The sequence below is a fragment of the Equus caballus genome, chromosome 26 (genome assembly GCF_041296265.1).
Source record: "Equus caballus isolate H_3958 breed thoroughbred chromosome 26, TB-T2T, whole genome shotgun sequence".
Lineage (NCBI taxonomy): Eukaryota > Metazoa > Chordata > Mammalia > Perissodactyla > Equidae > Equus > Equus caballus.
The window spans coordinates 39,603,350-39,627,703 of record NC_091709.1 but is presented as its reverse complement, the minus strand read 5'-3'; the positions used below and the strand labels follow the sequence as shown (position 1 = coordinate 39,627,703).

The following is a 24,354-nucleotide window of genomic DNA, read 5'->3' as shown; positions in this document are numbered from 1 at the left end:
GCACTAACTAATAGACACAGCTCCCTCAGGATGGCCTTGCTTTTAGTCTGTTCACACACCTGTCTGCCATTGCAGTGGACGGATTTCAAGGGCAGAATTTTTAAATCTCTAAACGAAGTAAAAAAAAGCAAGTCAAGAGCCAGCTCTGATGACCTAGCAGTGAAAATTCAGCATGCTCTGCCTTGGTGGCCCGGGTTTGGTTCCCGGGTGCGGAACCACACTACTTGTCTGTCAGTAGCCACGCTGTGGCAGTGTCTCGTAAAGACAAACTACAAGGACTTACCACTAGAACATACAACTATGTACTGGGGCTTTGGGGAGGGGGACAAAAAAAAGAGACGAAGATTGACAACAGATGTTAGCTCAGGGTGAATCTTTCCCAGCAAAAAAATAAGTAAATAAATAAATAATAATAATAATAATTTAAAGACTGTGGGCCTTACACTGCTTGTGAAACAATAATTGTTATTGTTGTTGATTGCAGCCCATTTCTAGGAATTGATCCTTCTGAAACATTTGCAACCATGAACAAGTTGTGCAAGGATGCTGCCTGCAGCACTGCTTGTAACAGTGAAAACCCAGAAATAACCTAAATAACCTCAATAGGGGAATTGGTGAAGAAAGAGTAAAGCCATTCCACAGACTATCATGCAGACATTAGGAAAGAGTAAGATACCTCTGTGTATACCAATATAGAAAGATACCCCAAAATACTGTTTGGATGAAAACAAAGCAAATCAGAGAACAGCATATGTTATCTAAAAAAAGACGATGAAGTCCTAACCTCCGGTACCTGTGAACGTGACCTTATTTGGAAATAGGCTCCTTGCAGATGATCAGGTTAAGATGAGGTTATTAGGATGGGCCCTGATCCGACATGAGTGGTGTCCTTATAAAAAGGGGAAATTTGGACACACAGATATGCACACAGGGAGGATGCCATGTAAAGATGAAGGCTGAGATTAGGGTCATGTGTCTATAAACCAAGGAACGGCAAAGCTGGGAGAGACGCCTAGAAAAGATCGTTCCCTCACAGCTCTCAGAAGGAACCAACCCTGCCGACACCTTGATCTTGGACTTCTGGCCTCCAGAACTGTGAGACAATAACTTTTTGTTATTTAAGTCACCCAGGGTGGTACTTTGTGACAGCAGCCCAAGCAAACTAGTATCTCACTTATATTTTTAAAAAGGCCCAAAAGTGCATGTACACAAATATATAAAAAGACATAAAAAGGCCTAGACGGTGAGCTGCATCGAGCCACGAGCTGTGGTTATGGGTTCTGGCAGGGAAGGAGCAGAGGAGTGAGCGAATGAAGGGGGGTTAGCCTCTACGGCAAAAACTTTAATGAAGTCTTTGAGGATTTCAGAAGCATAGGTTAGATATTATCTGTATCTTCTAGTCTTTAGTCCTATCCTAACCAACACTAGCTACTTTCGACTCCCAGGAAGGCACAAGCTTCTTTGAGCCCGAGAACCATTTCAGCTCCCCCCAGCACGCACCGAGCTTCCACTTGTGGACTCCGTGTCGACGTAGGAGGGCGGCATCTGGACTTTGCTGAGCACTTTGAAACACGTCTTCAAGGCATGCGTGAGTTCGGGCAAGCTTAAAGTCTCCACTTCCTCAGCCAGAGGCCGCACCAGGCAGCCAAGCACCTGCGGCAGGTACTGGGTTTGCACCTCTGAGTAAAGTTCCTGTGAAATAAAACATGGGCTGAACTCATGTGCTTTCAGTTTACAATCAGAAGAAAACACACCTTAGAACGGCATCTTAGAAAATTCAGTTTTTTAGAGTTAAGTTTCACGTTAATTCCCAAATCAGAAAACAAAATAATAATTCTTTTTGATCTAGACAAATGGACGATCTTCCTCTCCTTTCAAATGGCTTTACTTTTTCTAATAGAAAATAACTGTCACATTTGTTTCTATATTAAGGTAATTAGTTTCCTCGGAGAAAATTAGCCAACTGCACAATTTTAACTAGGAAATACATTTACACATACGTAGTGATGTAGGAAACACATCGCTCCTAAACACCAGAGAACAGGGATGACGCCCAGTTCATCATCTGGTTTACGTAACTGTAGCTCAGTGGCTTACAACTTACCACTGGCTCAAAAGTTACAACCCCTTTTAAATAAGACATAAAAGACGTAGGAGATTACATCCAGCTACATCTTCCATGCTGAAACAAACATTAAAACAGTGCCATGTGTTGAAATAAAACTACTTTCCACCAAGTTTCAATTTATAAGACAGGCCAACACCACTGATAAGAACATAAGTAACAGCCAGCGTGGAGCCATCTCTGCAGGGTCCAGGACCTCACCAAGGGAATGACGTCGAGAAGGAACACGAGGAGGGTGCAGAGCTCCGAGACGGTGGGCGGAGGGCTGATGCTTCTCCCGACAGTGTAACTCTTCTTCGCTGGTCTACGTAAGTCACAGGAAAGAAATAAAAACATCAATTCTTTGTCCAATACTAATTTCAAGCATTTCTCATGATTTCCAATAAAATTACTTATTCTATTTCGAACATAATGAAAGACAGCTTCTGTAGCTCTGACCATTAAGCTTTGGTACCTAAAACTACCTAACACAGACAAGTGTCAATAAGTGTCTTGAATCTGCTTGTCTCCAAAATAGGTTCACTCTGCCTTGAACGTCATGAGTTCAGATGAGGGTGGTGCCACGGCCGTGTGGGATTCCATATTCAGCAGATGTGTGCCGTCAACAGCAGCAATTCCAGGCCCCCAGCTCTAAACCAAGGGCATGTGCCAAGGGAAGAAGCCAGAATAGAGAAGACTCAGGCGGAAGAGGTGTCCAACCAGCTATAGGAGCAAACTGGGACAGCCCTTCCCACGTCGCCCCATGAGCTCAGGCATACGACTTGCTGAGAATTCTTCAGCCTCCAGAGAGGAGTGTAACTCCACTGGTCAACTCTATCAGCATCTGCTTATCTTATACTGAAACCCAACACTTCTTTTTAAATAAATAGGCAACTAGTTAAACAGGTAAGTTAAAAAGTATATATACACTCAAAGCCCAGTAATTTTGGATTCATCTAGCTATGATGGTACCACTCAACCTGAGCTAACATTTTTCATTATAAATTATCACTTCGTTATCCTGCAGTTTATCTTAGCAAGAGAATGACTTTGAAGAGCTGCACAGACAACATCCCAGTGATTCTAACTTTTAGGTGACTACTCTGAAGAAACCTGTGCAAGTGTATATAAAGAGACAGGAAAAGATGGTCACCAGAGCACTATTCACAACAACGCAAGAACTGCGACTGGTTTATTCACACAATGGACTATTACACCTAGGACAAATGAACTAGATGCATACGTTCCAATACAGACAAACCTCCAAAGTACTGCTGAACCCCTAACACAGCACGCTGCAAAAAGTTATATACCACTTGATACTGATGTAAACCTGAACACAGACTACCATTTCTGGAGACACACTTGACATAAAAGCACAGACATCACGGGCAGGACAGACACTAACTTCAGGACGGTGATAATGTTAGGATGAAGGACGGAAAAAGTGCCGGGGAGGTGGGGAGTCAGCTCTAGCTGGGTGGCAACATTCTATTCCTTTAAAAAAGAGATGTGAAAAACAATGGCCAAGTGTTGTCCGTAATTTCAGCAATGGGTACATGTGTATCTGACATCATTTCCTGTTCTTTCTCATATTTGAAATGTTTTGTGGTTAATTTTTTTTAAAGAAAGCATACCCCATAACTCTGAAATGAAACTAAGCTGACCAAAATATAGCCTAGCCTCCGTCTAACATGGCCTTGCTGTTGCCCATGGATCCAGTTACAATTAATTTACTCATCACAGGTTTGACACCTGCTGGGGCCTGGCTCTAGAGGAGGCAGAAAAGCAGGCAGGCGCAGCTGGGAAGTCAGGCATTCCTGGGTCCTAACCTTGGCTGCTGCCAATTTGCTGTGCAGTGCCACACAAGGTACTATGTGTCTCTGGCCTCCCATTTCTTATATGATAGAAGTGTTTCCTTCTCTTGGGGGTGTCCTGAAGAGTTAATGAGCATGTCTGTAAGGCTTTCAGGCAGGAGGACGGCCCATAGCAAACATTAATAAGTAAAGCTTCTATTACAGCTGCTAGGTACACGATGACGGTGTTGACAGCACAGAGCGTTCCAAAGGAGACGGACAAGAATGAAGTTTTACAGAGTGACTCACAGGGCAAAACGAGGTTTGAGAGATTACATTATTCCTCCTTTACACGGAAAATGACACTGGGAAGGGGGCTCCTCAGGAAAGCAGGTTATCCCTGGTGCGTCCCTGCCCACAACTGTGAGGTGGTGCAGTTCACGAGATCAGCGTGACGGTCAAGCTGGGTACGGGAGCTTAAAACATTAATGGATGCTTTATCTGCCCAGTTATACACTCATTTCAATAGGAATCTAAGAAGGTTGATGATTTCAAAACACTCTATGCAGCCACAGAGCCACAAAACTCAGCTTCTTTAAATAGATCAGGCCCCCAAAAGAACTGTTGGAAGAAAGCGGATTTGATTGATGTGACCAGAAAATGCACAGAGGATTTTCTTAAGCTAGAATTAATAAAGCAGCTTCACAGTTATGTGGCAAAGATGCTGAGAACCTTCTTAATGGCAATGCTTTTTAATCTATTAAAATTTTAAGTGAACTCCTTCCAGTCATCTGCTCAGCAGAGACCACCCAACGTCAGCCGGTTATATATAATCTGACACAATAAGCAGCTAAGAAACCATGAAACCCTGTAATCCTTCCTAAATATTCCATAATCCTGAACTGGATACTTACCTAAAGCAATCCTCAAAACACCTCATCATGTAATCCCAGAGAAAGTCTGTGCTTAGGGAAGTGATCAGCAAATTCACCGTTTTAACAATCTCAGAAGCATTTCTATTTTCTTTTATTGTACTGAAAAGGAAGGTAGACGTTTATAAATATATCTCTGAAAGACCCTGTATTATGAGAACACTATGTCTGAAAAATTGTAATTCATTTTACCATTTACAGCTTATTTCTAGAGAGACTGACAAACTTGGATAAAGATAAAAATATTACTGTTCCTATAGAGGAAAGAGTATGCATAACGCCATCCTAAACAGTATTTATTGATACATTCTCTTAGAAGTGAGCTTACGAGCTACTGAAAAGGAACGTGACATAGAAATCCAATTTTAGTCCAACTGTAGATAGATATTCTATTGGTGGAATAATATGGTACAACCATTCAGGAGGGAAATTTGGCTAAAATTTAAAGGTGCATCTTCTATGACTCAGGAAATTTATTTTAGGGATTTATCCTACAGAAATCCTTGCACAGGCACACAAAGATGTATGCATAAGGATACCATTGCAAGGTTGTTTAAAAATACTGAAAAAGTGGAAACCACCTAAAAGTCAATCAATGGGATTGGTAAATCAGCCAGGATTTATTAAACAAGTGATAAATCCCTCCCAAGGAACCTAAGGCAACCACCATATTCCACAGGAGAACCAAGCAGAGAAACTCACAATTTGCATCTTAAAAAAACAGGCAACTAAATAGTGTAATTCCATCTTTAAAATAAAAGACAGGCATCTACATATTTATATATGCACTGAAAGTCTGGAAAGAAATGAAAATGTTTTATGCTTTTCTCTGAAAGGTGGTGGGATTCTGGGTGCTATTTTCTTCTTTAGTACCTTCAAATACTGGCATATTCTACAATGAACATAAATTGCTTTTGTACTTAGAAAAACAATAAACTACTCTCATTCTGGGAGAAAAAAGCAAACACCAAGAACTCGGTACACTTATAATTAGTAAACCAGAAAAATCTTGGAATTGACTTAAATTTTCAATATATCTGATGCCAACTCAGGCAGAAGGAAAGGTAAGAGGAAGGTAAGAAGGACGAGGTTGTACTATCTTAATAAGAACAGAAACAACAAACCCACAATAACTCCATACTTTAAGTTGACGTGTCTGCCGTATCCTGAACGCCACTCACTCTGCCTTCAGGGTCCTGGGGCACGTGACCTCACGTGAAGACTCCTATCTCCTGGCTCTACTTCCTGACATTAACCCCTCCCACCTGCCCCCTCCCTGTAAATCACCACGTGCGTACACTAGATCCAACTGCCTTTGTTCAACAACTTTCCTACTTGATCAATAAATACGGTTTGTGCATCCCAGGCTGGGGCAGAGACTAGATCACACTCCTTTTAAACTCTTCACCTTATTTAATAGGGAAGAGACAATTCATGATGATTGACTTTGGAGCATAGTTATCTTAACGGGTGGTCTGATCTGCTGCATCTCCACTTTCTCCAGCACTTCACAATTTATGGTGAACAACAGAGAAAAAAAAAATCATGGTTTTCGGGAGGGATGGAGGACGAAGCGTGAAGCTGGAGGCCAAACCCATACCTTATCAGTGAATTTCCACTCTGCGTGTAGCTAAGTTTAAGGTTGGAGCCGAGAGCATCTCTGCAGTAAGAATAAAACGCACGGATGACTTCCAGAAACAAATTCCCAACCACCGGAGGCCCTGGAAGGAAAATGGCCAGAGAAAGATCAGTAATCCATTTTTAAATCAATAAATGACACAGACACAAAACACAAAGAGAGTAACTCTGTACACACAGACGATTTATAGTCTAAAATGTACAGACACAAGTTTAGTTGCAACAACAAACTTTAGCCGGACAAACAGCATCCACAAAAATAAACAGTATTTCTGTAGAGCTTACCATGTGCTGGGTACTCTTCTAGGCATTTTATATCTATTATCTTACTAATCCTGACAACAGCCCCATGACCGGGTTCTACACTACTGTCTTGATTACACATAAGCTGACTGAGGCAGAGGTTAAGTTACTTGCCCAAGCCAGATTCTGCGGGGTGGAGGCAGGGCAAATGCTCCATGTTTTAAGTACACAAACTGCTTGGCCAGAGAGAGTCCTCAATACAAATACGGACAGAGGAGGGCAACTTGCCTACTCTGAACTCTCTTACTCATGAGCTAGAACACCACAGAAGAAATAACACCAATCCGAAAGAGTTTGTTAAGATGGCAGAGAAGAAGTGGACCAGCTCTGCACATTAGAGAAGCATCACTGCCAATCAGGCAGGTGGAAGGCAGCTGGACATTTCTGCTCCACAAACAGAGGCCACCAGGCAGCGAAGGGAGCAACTCTCGGCCATGTATACAGAGGGATGAAAACAGCATCAATTCAGAGAAAATGAGAGCTCTGCCAACGCATCTGTGTAAAGCACAATCAGCAGATTAACCTTATCTTTTATGCTTCTTTTTCACAAAAACAAAAGATGCGCTTCTGAGAGAACTTTCTTCACGATAAGCCCCACGTGTACCTTATCTACAGCATAAGAACACCGAATGCTTTTTGTAGATGATTGCAAGTTTGTTGCCACAATTCATGGAGCAGAAAATGGGGCAGCGGCTGAAGCCTTGTGGCCAAAGAAGAGACAAGACCGGATGCCTGTCCTCCACCTTCTAGTTCGGTATCATCCGCTCCCTTGCCCTTGAAGTATATCGTCCCTCAGACGATTACCAGACAGCAAATGAAACGACTCTGAGATTGAGCAAAAGCCTGCCACTCATGTCGTTCCAGAAACTCTGACCGTGAGCCCAAGCGAGCAGTAACCTTCTGCCTGGCTCACCAAGTGCACGGCCTTGATATAAAACACCCGTCTCCAAATGCTGGGTTACACCTGCTTCTGTAAATAGTTCCCCAAGTTACACAGCAGGCTCCCAATACGTTTATACAACTCACTTCATTTTTTCAGACGAAATCATGACTTTTCAGACTTTTCCACACTAAGAGGAGAATGTTCTAGAGCCATCGCCGGTTGAGTGAGACAGAGTGGAAGGGAGTGGAGAGAGGGGAGGTCTGCACGACGCACAGGTACCTTAGGCAGCACCTGAAGGGCAAGCTTGGAGGGACAAAGGCTTCATGCGCTGACTTTGGCTGAGAACAGCTAGAGCTGCCCACGCCACGAAGTCGAAGTTCACCTGCGTTAATGAGTGAGCGTCTTGGTACGGTATGTCTGAGTGCAATGAGAGAAGCAGCAATGCCCTGACGAAGAGAGCTGAGGGTCTGGGGTCAAAAAGACCGAGTTTCGGTCTCAACAACAGGGTGGCCTCGGGCAAATGACTTACTCTTGCTCAACCGCAGTCTCTCCATCTGCAAAATGGGTATACTAAGAAAACCCTCCTCAGGGTTGTCGGAAGCGTGGCCCGTAGGGAAACGCACATTAAATAATCTATGCACAAATCACACCTAGCTGAATTAGAAAAAGAAGAACAAAGCCCAAAGTCAGCAGAAGGAGAGAAATAATAAAAATCAGAGAAGAAATAAATGCCATTGAAACAAAAAAGGCAGTAGAAAGGATGAATGAAACAAAGAGCTAGTTCTGTGAGAAGATAAACAAAATTGACAAACCTCTAGCCAGACTTACAAAGAAAAAAAGAGAGACAGCTCACATAAATAAAATTAGAAATGAAAGAGGAGAGATAACAACGGATACCACAGAAATACAAAGAATTATAAGAGAATACTACGAAAAGCTACATGCCAACAAAATGGACAATCTAGAGGAAATGGATAAGTTCTTAGCCTCTTACAAACTCCCAAAGATGAATCAAGAAGAAATAGAGAATCTGAATAGAACAATCACAAGAGATTGAAACAGTAATCAAAAGCATCCCAAAGAATAAAAGCCATGACCAGATGGCTTCCCTGGGGAATCCTACCAAATTTTCAGAGAGGATTTAATACCTACCCTTCTCAAGCTATTCCAAAAAGTCTAGGAAGATAGAACTCTTCCTAACACATTATACAAGGTAAACATCACTCTGATACCAAAGCCTGACAAGGACAACACAAAAAAGGAAAACTACAGGCCAATATTGCTGAGGAACATAGATGCAAAACTCCTCAACAAAATTTTGGCAAACCGAATACAGAAATACATCAAAGAAGATCATACATCATGATCAAGTGGGATTTATACCAGGGACACAGGGATGGTTCAACATCTGCAGATCAATCAATGTGATACACCACATCAACAAAGTGAGGAATAAAAACCAGTGATCATGGGACAAGATACAACAGAGAAAGCATTTGACAAGATCCAACAGCCATTTGTGATAAAAACTCTTAACAAAATGAGAGTAGAAGGAAATTACCTCAACATAATAAAGGTCATATATGACAAACCCACAGCCAACATCATACTCAATGTAGAAAAACTGAATGCCATCCCTCTGAGAACAGGAACAAGACAAGGATGCCCACTACCACCACTCTTATTCAACATAGTACTGGAGGTTTTGGCCAGAGCAATTAGGCAAGAGAAAGGAATAAAAGGAATCCAAATAGGGAGTGAAGAAGTGAAACTCTCGCTGTTTGCAGATGACATGATCTTATATATAGAAACCCTAAAGAATGCATCAAAAAGCTATTAGAAATAATTAATAACCACAGTAAAGTTGCACGGTGCAACTTTTTTTGTTGATTTCACAAATTTTTTTACAAAATCAGTTGCATTTCTATACTTTAATAATAAACTTATAGAAAGAGAACTCAAGAATACAATTCCATTTACAATCACAACAAAAAGAATAAAATATCTGGGAATAAATTTAACCAAGGAGATGAAGGACTCACACAATGAAAACTATAAGACATTATTGAAAGAAAAAGATGATGACATAAAGAGATGGAAAGAAATTCCACGCACATGGATTGGAAGAATAAACATAGTTAAAATTCCATACTGCCCAAAGCAATTTACAGATTCAACGCAATCCCAATCAGAATCCCAATGACATCCTTCATGGAGTTAGAACAAAGAATCCTAGAATTCACATGGGGCAAGCAAAGACTCTGAATTGCAAAGCAATCTTGAGAAAAAAGAACAAAGCTGGAGGCATCACAATTTCTGACTTCAAAATGTACTACAAAGCCATAGTGATCAAAACAGCATGGTACTAGTACAAAAACAGGTACACAGATCAATGGAACAGAACTGAAAGCCTGGAAATAAAACCATACACCTATGGGCAGCTAATCTTTGACAAAAGTGCCAAGAACATACAATGGAGGAAAAAAGAGTCTCTTCAATAAATGGTGCTGGGAAATCTGGACAGCCACTTGCAAGAGAACGAAAGCAGATCATTAGCTCACACTATGCAAAAAAATAAACTAAAAAAATGGATCAAAGACTTGAAGATAAGTCCTGAAACCATAAAACTCCTGGAAGATAATATACATAGTACACACTTTGACGCTGAACTTAAAAGAGTCTTTTCGAATACCATGTCTTCTCAGATGAGGGAAACAAAAGAAAAAATAAACAAGTGGGACTTCATCAGACTAAAGAGCTTTTGTAATGCAAGAGAAACTAGGATCAAAACAAAAAGACAACCCACCAATTGGGACAAAATATTTGCAAATCATGTATCTGACAAGGGGTTAATCTCCATAATATATAAGGAACTCACACAACTGAACAACAAAAAAACAAACAGACTGATCAAAAAATGGGCAGACGATGTGAACATTTTTCCAAAGAAGATATACAGATGGCCAATAAGCATGTGAAAAGATGTTCAACATCAATAATTATCAGGGAAATGCAAATCTAAACTACACTAAAATACCACCTTATACCTGTTAAAATGGCTATAATCACTAAAACTAAAAATAACAAATATTGGAGAGGGTGTGGAGAAAAGGGAACCCTCACACGCTGCTGGTGGGAATGCAAACTGGTGCAACCACTATGGAAAACAGCATGGGGATTCCTCCAAAAACTAAAAACAGAACTACCATATGACCCAGCTATCCCACTACTGGGGATCTACCCAAAGAACTTGAAATCAACAATTCAAAGAGACTTATGCACCCCTATGTTCACTGCAGCACTATTCACAATAGCCAAGATGTGGAAGCAACCAAAGTGCTCATCGACTGATGATTGGATAAAGAGGATGTGGTATATATATACAATGGAATACTACTCAGCCACAAAAAACACAAATTCATCCCATTTGCAACAACATGGATGGACCTGGAGGGTACTATGCTAAGTGAAATACGGCAGACTGAGAAAGACAAACACCATAGGATTTCACTCATATGTGGAATATAAACAAACACATGGACAAAGAAAACAGTTCAGTGGTTACTGGGGGAAGGAGGTGGGGGGGGTGGGCACAGGGGGTGAAGGGGAACACTTATGTGGTGTCAAGAAATAATGTACAACTGAAATCTCAAAATGGTGTAAATTTTTATGCACTCAATAAAAAAAAATCAAAACCCAAAATGTATGCAAATCACTTTGCACAAAATAACTGCTCAAAAGATGTCATCCCTTATTATTAACAACAGTGAAAATGCACCAGCACCTCAGTCTCCCTTCCATCTAACTTGACCAGAAGCCCTTCTTTTTCCTTTCTACCCCCAGAGCCTAGCACCATCCATGCCCCGCATGTTCCACGCCTGTCTCTGAATGAACAGACGGAGGGTCTCCATCCTGAGGCCAGAGGGACACAGAACTTCACTAAAGCCCTTGGCTCTTGCTCTCCGCCAACAGCAACCAGGCGGTGGGCACATCTGGGCACTCAGATGATGTCATCAAGGTTGAAATTCCACGGAGAAGGTGGGACTTTCTTCCCCATTATGGTGTTCAAGTGATTAGATGTGAAGATTGTACGGTCGATGGATGTTGGAGCAAATTCTTTTGTTTTAAAGCAAGGGAGAGAAGGTTACTTTTCTCAAATGATGCTCAGAGATCCACAGTGTGTAAGGGGAACCCTCCAGGGATCAGAGTCTAGTTCAGCCCCTTTCACTTGAGAGAGGCAACGACTGCGGCCCAAATGGCAGAAGTGGCTTGCCTGGGGTCACAAGGCAAAAAGACGGAGGAGGGTCTCCTATTTACTTAAAAATAAAATCAAAGCTTGTTTGAAGTGTGACATTTGATTGAAGAAACGTTCTTACAAAGTCAGCCCTGTGTGTATGCTGCAGGCACATACGCAGACATGCCCAATAGAAGCTCAAAGGTATTTTCCTAACAAAAACATTCAAATTTATCATGTAAGACTTTTAAGTGGTGCCTGGATATGATAACTAAACCACATAATACATCGACCAAAGTACTTCAAGATTCTGAAATTCCAAAGATTAAATTATATTCAAAATAATGCGCTGACTGTATCTCACCATGTTTTAATTGCCTCAAATCAGAGAATCTGTATTTGGCATATGATGTGTAATGGCATTTCTAAAGTTACCTATTTCCGGCTTGTCAAGCAGACTGACGAGGATGCGGAATGGCTTCAGGTAGGCGTGATGGCGGTCGTCTGCGTCCCCATCGGAGAACTTCTGGTGCAGTATCTCAGCCAGACCCTATTTTTTTTTAAAGCCACATATTAGAATATTGTACATAGTAAACTATGACGTCATTGGTTGTTCTAATGGTTAAATACTCTGGGGCAGAAAGAGAACCAGTCTCACAGCATGAAACAAGCATGCTGGAATTCTCCCAACCATGTACCGGGGAATAAGCCCAAGGTCGACTCTGAGGTCCTGCACAGAAATCCACTAAGAACCGTGGTCAGGAATGCTCTGTGGGGTCTGCTGCCCAGAAACGCTCCTTTACCTCAACCAAAAGATCCTTGGAGTATTTTTCAAAAAAATACAAGGACGGGTCTTCGTAAGAATTTGAGATTTCAGATTCTGGCACAACAGTATTTCCTTTAATATCTGAACCTATAAAAGAACAAGCACCATGAGCTGTAAAGAGAGCTATACTTTTAAAGTACATCATACCGTGCAAAGGTCGCATGCTCCGATATTTGTCAAAATAGGATTCCTCCAACAGAAACCCAAAATCAGATCCAGCAAGACCAAGCCACATTTTCTCTTCGGACGTGGTGTGCTACGGATCAGACAGGCAGAATTCCATCTCAACGGGCATCAGTTTAGCTTGTCCCAAGAATTCACCCTAATTGTCAAGTATGATTACAAGGATCTAAGGGAATGAGGATCATTTTGTTGTTGCTGTTCTTATTTTATTATTTCTAAAGACTGGCACCTGAGCTAACATCTAGTGCCAGTCTTCTCTTTTTCCTTCTCTTTCTTCTCCCCAAAGGCCCCCCCAGAATATAGTTGCATATTCTAGTTGTAGGTGTTTGTGGTTGTGCTTTGTGGGATGCGACCTCAGCGTGGCCTGATGAGCGGTGCCATGTCCGCACCCAGGATCGGAACCAGCGAAACCCTGGGGCAACAAAGCGGAGCATGCGAACTTAACCAGTCAGCCACGGGGCTGGCCCCCAGGAATGAGGATCATTTTTAGAAACCAGTGTTTATTTGTTTGCCACTATGTGAAATCAAGGTATTCTCATCTCTAGGCCCTCATTTTGAGCCCTGGATAAGTCTGTGAGGTCCTCAGGGCAAGAAACAGCATCCTGACAGCACAGGTAGATAGTCTGGACTCCTGGGGTTGTAGCTAAGTGAGTTGGAGCTGGTAGTGAACTTGGTCCTCTCTGTACACAGCAAGTCAAGCCACAAAGGAGGTAGCTGTGCATTTAACAAAATCATCCTTTTGATAAAAATGCTTAAGGATCCTGTAAATATTCTTGAAATCCTTCATAAGTTCCCATGCAATGACTTTTGAAAGTTTTATAATGAGGGAGAGGGGGGAAAAGAAAAGGCTAAGAGGACTTTCTGACTTTGGTGTGGAAGATCTATATGCTGAGGGTTAAAAAAAGCCATGAAGCAGAGGATTTTTAGGACACTGAAAACACTCCATGATACTATAATGGTGGACACATGTCATCATGCTTTTGTCCAAACCCACAGAATGTACAACACGAAGAGTGAAGGGTAATGTAAACTGGACTGCGGGTGATGATGACGCATCTGTGGAGGTTCATCAACTGTGACCAATGTGCCATTCCAGTGAAGGATGCAGACGATGGGAAAGGCTGTGCGTGTGGGAGAAGAGGGGGTAGATGGGAACTCTTTGTGCCTTTGCTGTGAACCTAAGACTGCTCTAAAAAAATGCTGGGTTGGGGGCCGGCCCTGTGGCTGAGTACTTAAGTTCATGCACTCCACTTCAGCGGCCATGGGTTCACTGGTTTGGATCCTGGGCATGGACCTACACACTGCTCATCAAGCCATGTCGTGGTGGCATCCCACATAGAAGAACTAGAATGACTTACACCTAGGACATACAACTAGATACTGGGGCTTTGGGGAGAAAACAAAAGTGGAAGATTGACAGTAGATATTAGCTCAGAGCTAGTCGTCTTCACCAAAAAAAAAAAAAAAAAAAAAGAAAAAGAAAGAAAGAAAGAAAAGAAAAGAAAATGCTGTGGAGTCCTTTCCCAATTGCTTTGTGTATCATCTTTCCTTAGGTACATGAATATGGCAATTGATAAAATTCAGGAGGTGCTGTCCTTTAAGCCTTGCGATTCCCTGGACTGTGAACCTGTGAAGCCTTCCAACAGTAGTCAAGGGCTCTTTACCTACAAGTTTACAGGCTGTCCACAAAAACACACACTCGTAGAAACACAAGCCTGGGGTTCTCATGCTCTCCCAAACTTACCCAAGTACCTGGCAAAGCACGTCAATGCCACCAATAGTCCCATCCACAGAAAACTTTCTACCCAGATTCCATGTTGGTGGGTTTTTCCTTCATGCCCTCACCCCATGAGACTCCACAGCAATAGTGTTCCACCTGAATAACGTTTAGCTAAATTTTTTATAGGATTTTAAGCTTCTTAGAATGGAATTCAGTTAGCATTTTTTAAATCTCATTTATTATTTCCCGTTTTTTAATGTAATAGCTGCAAAATAACCAAATCTGCAGTGTGGGCAGTAGAATTCACTGCCATATTCAGTCGGTGTGCTATCTTTCCACACTTCAGGATTCAGAAACGTATCACCAAGATCGAAACTTATCCCAAAAATCAGCACTAAAAGGTTTCATGTTAACTTTGACTTTCTGTTGCTGTGAACTACTCGGTACCTAGTAACCACGCATACAGCCTCCTGTTCAGAGACATATCTCTTCTCAGCAGAGTCTGGGTGGCAGCAGACAGGATGTGCACGATGTCGGATCTGGGCAAGGGGATGGCTCTCTCACTGGAGTCCTAGGACGGGGAGAGAGAAAATTTTACTGAAAGAAGATGATTAAGTAAATTATTGGCTTTCTGACACGCGGCCCTTCCTTACCAGTCTACAGAGCTTTATCTTAAAAAGGCTGCTCTCAAAAGGGGTTGGTGCTTCAGATGCCGCCCATGAAAAGAAGCTATTCAATTTTTGCCACATACACACCATCCTCACAAAAATGAACAAGGACCCTTAATTGGCTGAAAGAAAATGGTGATCACCAAGTGGGTGGTCTCCTTTCAAGATAAAATGCCTGAGATCTATCGCGCCTACCCCACATCCTTGGGAAATACCAGTGACTTCCCCAGAGGAACACGATCAACTTACCAGACAGGTATAAAATGGGAAGAAGAAGAGAACAATTTCCAGATTATTTCTTTGCACCAGAACATTTGAGTCCAACAGTGACGCGCACAAAGACTTTACCTGTAAATGATAAAACGGCATGAACACTCCATCCCTAAGACAATGAACATCAGCTGCAGGCTTCTCTTTATGGTCATAAAAATGAAGGTAACCTTTCCTGGGAATCTTGAAACCACCATCTTAAATCATGCGGAACGAACAATAAGGTATAAGTGTGGGAAACTTGGGTTCTTGCTCCAGACCCTGGGGGCTGTGTGATGGGGAAGGTGGTCAGCTGCAGCCGTCACTTGTCCCATGTGAGAGCTGGAGGGGTCTGGACCACATGATCAAATTCTATGATCCCAGAAAGGCATGTCTTTAGGTTCCAATAAGGACTTTCAGCTAACCTAAAACTCCAAAGACATTTAATCAAGTGGATTCCAGACCACTTCAATACATATTTCGAGAAACTTCTCTGAGTACAGAAGGTATAATACAGATGCATAATAGATAAGAGCTATAAGACAAATGCTAATAAAACGCTATGAGAATTCAGAAGAGGAGAGGGAGAGATCTTTCAACTGGGGAAAACGACGAAGCTTTGTGAGAGAGCTGAGCTTGAAGGATAGGAAGGATCTACGCCGAGACCTGTAGAGAAGGGACGGGCAGTAAGTGCAAGAGGAGGAGGGAACAGCTGGAGCAAAGAGGCAGCTCCACAGAAGAACAAGGCCAGGCGGGGCAGTCAGTTCTGGGAGCGTAGCGGGCCTGAAGGGGAGAGCAAGGTATTTGTTGGGTTGGGAACAGACTGTTAGAATACTCTTGGGTTTGGACTTTATCTGTAGGCAACAGGAAACCAGGTATTTTTCAAGCATAGAACAGATATGAGCCAAGCTGTGCTTTGGAAAAGCAAATCTCTTAGTAATCGAAGAGGACTGGGTGGGTAGAGGATGGGATGGGAAGAAACCAGTTGGAAAATTATGTTACAGTCCAGGAGCAAGACAAAAAAAGCGCAAGCTGGGCAGTAAAAATGGAGAGAAGGAGACGAAAGTGGTACTGACAGGGCAGGAAAGAAGGGACCTATTTATGCGGGTCTCCTATGTCCTGAATATGTGCAAGGTGTTTTCATCAGTGTTTTCACATAGTCCTCAGAGACCCCTGTGAGGAAGGTCTGTTGTCCCCACTTTGCAAAGAGACAAACTCAGAGGGTTAACTAATTCACACCAAGTTGCTGACGTTCTCACTGAGGAATTCAATTTTGAACATTTTAACGTCAAAGCATGGGTACACCACTAGGTGGCGATAGACAGCAGGCCATTAAACAGCAAGAGTTAAGCTTGGGGAGAAGAGACACAGGTCTGGAAAATTCTCATTTTTCAAGGTCATGAGAAAGGATGTCATTGCCAGGGAAGAGAGCTGCCCTTGAAGGATCTGAGGATGGACACCTGGGGAACCCCGACAATCTAGGTTTGAGAGCAGCCAGAGGAGAAGATGACAGCAGGAGAAGAGCTGGACCAAGACAGCAGCCCGAGGAGGAGCGAGCGTCACGTGTGGGCAGTGGTCAGCGCGACACAGGGCAGGGGGAGAAAACAAGGCTGTAGCTGAAGCAGCAGACTGTGCGAGGCCCTCTGGAGGGCCGTTTGCAGCTAACCGTACTGCTGAAGCTTTGCGGAGCCTCCAGAAGGGCCCTTCTTGGGTGTGAACAACACTTATTTGCATATATAAATCGTGAAGCATATGTTAAAAACAAACACCACTACCCTGGGTTTCACCGTGTGCAGTGACGCCTCTCCTTGTGCTCAGCAGCAGGGGACATACACTCTGACTCTGGAATGCCTCCCTTTTCCACTGCTCCCTGAGGGCTCTTTGCAGCCCCAGGGACAACCTGTGCGAGAGGAAGCCACACATGCATGCCCCCCTGCCTCCTGTGAAGAGCAAGGCACCCACCGTGAGCTGGTAATCCGTGCCCAGCATGTACTTCTGCTCCCTGCCGGGCGAGTCCCTGCTGATGTGGCCCACCACAAAAAGCGAGGCAGGAAGGCGGATGGACGGGCTCACCAGGACGCTCCCCCAAAGGGCAGAGTAAAACACCTCTTTGCCAACCACCAAGGACAGCCTCAGGAGCAGAGCGTCTGTTCTGTGGACAAGAGATTACAGACTTCAAGGGTGCATTCCGCACATCCACGGCTCGCTGTTCAATGTTCCATCAACACTTCACGGACAGCCACAGCTCATTCTCCCCTGGCTGTGGAAACACCACCTTCCTCATCACTTCGAGCTGCTGCCATCTCTTGCCCTTCTGTGTTTGTCCACCTGTCAGCTGTCACTGAAACTGAATTTGCTAAAACAAACATGTCACTGAGAGGCACATCTTCTTGGCCAACAGGAAGCATCTGACTGGTGTGTCACTGGCGCACAGATGTCCATCTCACCTCTGGCCTCACCACGGATGCCGCAGTACTTGCAGGAGGCAGTTCCACCGCCAAAAAGGGGATGAGGAGACCAGTCATTTTATATCACAGCATAAGGAGTCATTAATGTGTCAAAAAAATAGAGGTTGATGTGACTGAGTGGAGACCTGAATAATGATAAAGATACCCGAGCACAGCCAAAAACGTGCCATGTGACATTTGACTTCAGAAACACTGGGGACAAAATTTGCCGGGGCTTCCCACTCTACTGCAAATTCCATAAAGCCCGGAACGGTGTTTCCTGTCACTCTGCCCACAGCACCCCCATAAGCTGACTCCCACTCCGGGAAGCTTTCCTGCTGATGCCTGACATTTATTTGTCTCTTATCTTTATCTAGGTCTCCTATGTCACGTCAGCAACTTCGCACATGTCCTTTAAGAGGAGCGGCACCATCAGCGGGTCCAGGCTTATGTCTGCACTCAGACTGACCCAGGCCAGGCCCATCTCTGCTCGGTGGTGAACCTACAGCTGACGAGGGCACCTTCCCTGTCAAAGGCGAAAATGAAGCTTGCAGGCCGGGTGATGATATCTGCCAGCAAAGCAGCAGAGGCAAATGCCCAGGAAGGAATTTCACCTAGGGGGTGATCTAACCTACAGTCTGAAAGAATTCCACTCCTCACATGCTTCCTACTTGCAAAGACAGAAGAAAGTTACAGAAGGACTGGTTCAGTGTGGTGCAGTGGTCTACCCAGGTTTCTGGGGTCAGCCCTCTGGTGTCTAAATCCTACATCTGCTTCCCGGCTGTGGTCCCTAGCACAAGCGTAACCCCGAGCATGTTCCTTTCAGCTATGGGATGGGGAAAAGAGGTGGACGTGTTGTGAGAACGACGTGAGAGCCTCGTGTAAAAACTCAGCACGAGATAGAGAACAGGTGCTCAGGCCACACCGCCTCCCACTACTACTAGGTCTGCTGTTTCCTGCTGTGTCCTCAGTGCCCAGATGAGCATCTGACACACAGCAGGCACTCGAAAAAACTCAGATGAATGCCACTCTTTCCCTTTTATTATAGTAATAAAATAATCAGTTCCGTGTATATGAAAACATTTAATACAAAAAATATCTACTGGAGCTGGCCCGGTGGCATAGTGGTTAAGTTCACAAGCTCTGTTTCAGCAGATAGGGGTTCACAGGTTCAGATCCTGGGCACAGATCTGCATGCTGCTCATGATGCCATGCTGTGGCAGCATCCCACATACAAAATAGAGGAAGACTAGCACAGATGTTAGCTCAGGGACAATCTTCCTCAAACAAAAAGAGGAAGACTGGCAACAGATGTTAGCTCAGGGCCAATCTTCTTCACCAAAAAAAAATAAATAAATAAAAGAGAAAAATATCTACTACTTTTTCATATTTAAAAATGAATTTTGTTCTCCTCAAAATGACTCTGAACCTTTTGTCTCATGAAATACTTGTAGCAAATGATGCATGGTATCATATTTTCAGAAAAAACAAAAATGAAGAGGCATGAGTGACAGCCAAACGTTTAGGAAAAGTATACAGAATGGTTCAGTGGCTGAAGATATCGATTGGTCTGCTAGCAAGGCTGAGCAAACAGAAGAGCTCATCTGTGCCCAGTTCTGAGAACAAGGCAGCGAAGGCCCTAATTTGGGGCAGAAGCACCACTCAGCAGCTGAGTTACAGTGAGTCAGGCAGATGGGGAGATGGGTCACTGTGGCCCCTGGCAGACAGGATGGTCCTGAGCTAGGAAGAGAGTCCTACAGAAACAGATGAACTTAGGAGGCGCTGGAGCACTCCTCTCTCTCCAGGATCCCTCTCACAAGAAGACCGACGCTCAGGTCAAACCCACCGCAAACACTACAAGGCACACACTGATCTCACGTCCCCCTAGAATGGTGTATTCCCAAAGTACGTTCCACGGAACACTGGCCAGTTCAGCTGTTTCACAGAGGAGGGGTTCCACTGTCACAAAGCCAGGGAAATGCCAAGTACACTGTCCCTTCTTCAATACTCAGAGTACACTGGCTAGTTTTCTTTAGTAAAGAAATGCAGCTTTCAGTCTTATTTTATTCTTAAAAAAAAACCCTAGATATTAGAATTTTAAATTATGCCACAGTTCAGAAAATGGCAATTATGACAGGACTTTGCAATGGAGAGTAAAGTAAAGAGCAAGACAACTGGGGTTAAAAGTGACATAAACAAGAACTACTCATACCATCTTAGTTGTGAAATTCCAAAACTAGCGTGCAGTTTAGAGCCCCAAATACTAAGCTTTTCCCTTCAAGACCAACTGACAACCAAGAGAAATTAAACCAGCCCCAAACCCCTACTCTTCCCATCCTTCCTCTTTCACCCTGGCTGCTGCTCTCCTCTGGCTCCTGCACGCAGGATCATTCAAATGACACTGTCACTCTCTTCTTCACTCAACAGAAAGCAAGTGAGCGACATGGGGCCACTCGCCATAAACCCCAAGCATTTCACAACTTTGCTGAATGGACAGTCACGGAAAGCTGAGCTGTCACAAGACCGAACAGCTTGGGGTGTGATCATCTGCACAAAGCAGAGCAGTATCAACAGCACCCTGCACCATCAGAGCTCAGATACATGCCCCCAAAGGGGTAAAAAATCCTAGGACCAGTGGAGCCCATCATCATGGTGCTTGGAATCAACCAAAAAGAAATGTTAGTAAATATTTTTCTACTACTATTTAAATACGAGTTTCTCAACTGTGACGCTGCTGACACTTGGGGCTGGATCAGGCTTTGCTGTGGGGGTAAGCGTGTGCATTGCGGGATGCTAAGCAGCACCCCTGGCCTCCACCCACTGGATGCCAGTAGTACCCTCCCAACTCCAGTTGTGACAACCAAAAACGTCTCCAGATATTGCCAAAAGTCCCCTAGGGGACAAAAATATCCCAAAGTTGAGAACCAGTGATTTAAACGATTATCTGGCGAGCTAGTTCCTGCTTGCTGACAAACCACTGAGGGCATTCACATCTCCTCCACCTCCTTAGAAGAGAAGTTAGTATCTTCCTCCTCTAACCTCATTTTCTCAGTACAGCGAAACACAGCTAGCTACTGATTTCACGGGCACTTTCAAAAAGGAGTTCTGGCCAGGAGTAATCTGTAGGCATCAAAGGGTTAGAAAGGCAGGGTGGATAACAGGTCCTAACGCCGGCCAAAAGTCCCATTCCTCACGGTTCAATAAAAAGCACAAACCAGGGACTCTCTCCGCCTACAGGAAACTTGTGAGTCACTCCGCCTTCATCAGCCCAACCGAGCACACCCCTTAGCATTTCTACCAATGTGGACAATAGGACGCCACCGCACCCTCCTTTCCTGTCTCTGCACAGGATTTGCAGGGGCTGTTTGACTCAATTCCTGAGGGTTTTGGGGGACGAAATAGTTGCCAGACTCTCTCAAGCTCACATGGATACAGCAACAAAAAAATCTTCTGCAGTCGCCTCAATGACTGTGCCCACACACACCCGCTCAGAGATCCTACTCCGTCCCCTCAACCAGCCTCTACCCTGGAAAGCTGGTAACTAACAACTCGTGATAACTAATAACTCTGGGTGCTGCAGACAGTGGACCTGGTTTTCTGCCACAGCTACATCTTCTCAGTGATTCATGCAGCTTTACTCAGCTCTTGGTTCAATGTCAAGAAATCACAATGTTAGGGGAAAAACACCCATGTTGAGCAACGTTAACAACTGTTCAAATGAACCCTCATTTATCAACTAAGAGAACATAAAAAAACACCACAACTATTTACGTGCTTCTAGTGTGATTCACTCTCACAGATCTAAAAAAGTGTAACACACTTTGGGAACTGATGTGTTAGTCTGTCAGATGATGGAAGAACATTTTACACAAACACATACACATACACACAGACACACACACATCTGTTAGGAGAACATGAATGGACTAGAACTTCTAGAAAGAGCCTGGGACTAGCAGTTAAGAGAGAGAATCTGGTAAAGGTCCTCTTGCTGACCCCTATGTGACCTTGACCTTTCATTAACCCACACACCTACTGGGCCTCACAATGTGCCAGCCACAGGGCATGGTGCCAGGCTTGAAATGGCAACGAGACAGACTCTGCCTCCTAGGGAAGTGGATCCTAGTGGCTCAATCCATTGCAAAGATAGATTCCCCCTTGGGAAATGGAAAGCCACCACGCAGTCTATGTGAAAGCTTGAAATGGCTGAAGTGGAAATTTTTGGTTAGGTTTGCCAGACCCCAGTAAAGACATTCATGCAGTGCACCTCTGGTCACTAGCCACAACCCCTCAAACCATTCTGATTATTTGGTTTCCTTGAGTTTAGGGGAGCACTCCAAGTAGCCCTTGGATTGATTCCTTGCTTCCACCCCACCCCCTACCCCCTCCAGTCACAGCCAACACAACAGCAGAGGCGGTGTGGCTGGGGCCTCTGGCGTGGGGAAAATCTGAGCAGTGTATTGTGTAATCAAATGGAAACTTTTGCAAGCACGAAGGTTTCCAAACCTCCCAGTCAGGCTGCACAGGGGCTCTGAAAACGGGTCCTATTAACAGAGGTTAATCACTGTGGCATCACTCAGAGTGATCAACACACTGGAAGAGGGTTCTCACACTCTAATTCTCCAGGAAAACATGGCACTCTGTACTCACTAGTCTCATCGATATACGCCTTCTGCTCCCACGCAGTGACCAAAGCAGCCCGCATCACCTTTTACGCATGGGAGCCTGAGAAATTTCCCCAAGGTGTTGCTGAAATTTGTCAAGCTACTCTGCTTAGCATCACCTTTCGAGCCTCAGGAAGAAGCCAATGAAACCTCACTTCGCTTTTTCACTTAGAAGCAGCCCAGTGTAATGGCACAGAGGACTTCAGAATCTGACAAACGTGGGGCAGAATCCCATCTCTGCAACTGGCTGACTGTGTGAACCTGGGAAACTTTCTCGCCTTCTGACTCTTCCCTGCAAAGGGAGGTAACTCCCAAGGAAACACAGTACTCTGTCAAGCAGAGAGCCCCCAGAGAAATGTAAAACATCAAGCCCACTTCTGCACGTTTCCCTTTTCCTATGTCTCTGTACTTCTTCCCGTTTCTTATAAAGCAGTGAAATGAAACACAAGCTGCTTGTCCGCCGGCCTGGATGCGGCACAGCTGTCTGCACTGGCGGGAGCACACCCACCTGTCGTAGATCTCCGAGCCCTCCTCGAGGCCGGGCAGCAGGCCCACGATGAAGGCCTGGAGACTGGGCAGGAGCAGCTTCTGCAGCGGGAGAAAGTACTTCTCATACAGGCCAAGCAGCACGGGCCTCACCGACATGGCTGCGTTCGCCAGAAGAGGAAACAACCCACAGCTTTGGGAAAGGAAAAAGAGGAGGGATAAGTGAGACGCCTCATCAGAAGTTCCAAATCATGAGCCAGCTGAAGTGGGTTTCCAAAGCAGCCAGGCCGCCATTTAAACTGGTGGAGGAGATGCTCACTTGTCGTGGGATGGTCGCACATACTGTTAGCAAAGAGCAGGCACCTGGGCAGAATGGACATTACGCTCCTAGCTAAAACAGACTTGAAGGAGAGTCTGGGGGGATGCACTCCAGAGGGTGAGCCCTGGTTAACCTCCTGGTGGTGGCTTTATGACGAATGGCTGCACACCCCTCCATATTCTGCTTGTATCATTTTTTAATCTTGTGAACTGAAACAGGGATTACTTGGGTAATAAAAAAGTAGTACCGTGGGGAAGCTGTTGTACCTGTACAAGAACAAATCCTTGGCCAGCCATTTGGTCCCCACAATCTTGAAGACAATCTCATAAGTTTCGAGGGCTTTTAAGTGCACACCGCTGGGCAAAGCAGGATGCAGGCACTGGGCTAATCTCTTGCTGATAACAAGCCGTCTTGGCAACAAGGAATACCTCAGGTTACTCTGAAGAGCCTGGAAAACAAGAGGAAAAACACAGGAGGAAGAAAGTGGTGACATTTACAATGGAGAGTAAATGTGCCGAGGCCAGGAAGACACGAGCAGGCCCCAGTGTGGCTCTAAGAGATGAGACGTAACAGGACAGGAGGACAGAGGGACGGCCTGGGAGGGCCCGGGGGGCCACGAGCCAGGCTCCAGGGACACAGGTGCTGGGCAAGCCTCCAGCAATGCCGGAGATGAGGCAGGCTCCAGAGTCAAGAGCAAAAGAAATTCTGTCTCCCTTCAAAGTGACTCTGACACCATGAGGCCAGCTTCTCAGCCACACATGGGAATCCGTGTACAGGTGAGAGCTGTGTGCTTCTGTCTTGGGAGGCCTCCAGTCTACACGTGAGACCAAGCATAACACAGACTATCTCTGGGGGAGGCAACCTTCTGTCCCTGAAAAGACCTTTGCCTGTGTGCCGTGAAA

At 44.4% G+C, this 24,354-nt stretch overlaps 1 protein-coding gene across 4 annotated transcripts in view; it reads right to left on the bottom strand.

Moving 5' to 3' along the window:
• The window catches only part of DOP1B (DOP1 leucine zipper like protein B), a 97,877-nt gene that overhangs the window by 44,316 nt on the left and 29,207 nt on the right, over window positions 1-24,354 (bottom strand). For all 4 annotated transcript variants that reach the window (XR_011432852.1, XR_002804224.2, XM_023630120.2 and 1 more), the window contains exons 3-13: window positions 23,719-23,900; window positions 23,156-23,326; window positions 17,499-17,688; window positions 15,537-15,635; window positions 15,067-15,190; window positions 12,694-12,803; window positions 12,326-12,440; window positions 6,433-6,553; window positions 4,815-4,934; window positions 2,327-2,429; window positions 1,501-1,692 (exon numbers count right to left, since the gene is read on the bottom strand). Coding sequence is in view for 2 of the 4 variants with exons in the window: in XM_023630120.2 (XP_023485888.1) it covers window positions 1,501-1,692; window positions 2,327-2,429; window positions 4,815-4,934; window positions 6,433-6,553; window positions 12,326-12,440; window positions 12,694-12,803; window positions 15,067-15,190; window positions 15,537-15,635; window positions 17,499-17,688; window positions 23,156-23,326; window positions 23,719-23,900 (1,527 nt within the window). In the remaining 2 variants the exon portion in view is untranslated. The remainder of the gene's footprint in view (window positions 1-1,500; window positions 1,693-2,326; window positions 2,430-4,814; window positions 4,935-6,432; window positions 6,554-12,325; window positions 12,441-12,693; window positions 12,804-15,066; window positions 15,191-15,536; window positions 15,636-17,498; window positions 17,689-23,155; window positions 23,327-23,718; window positions 23,901-24,354) is intronic.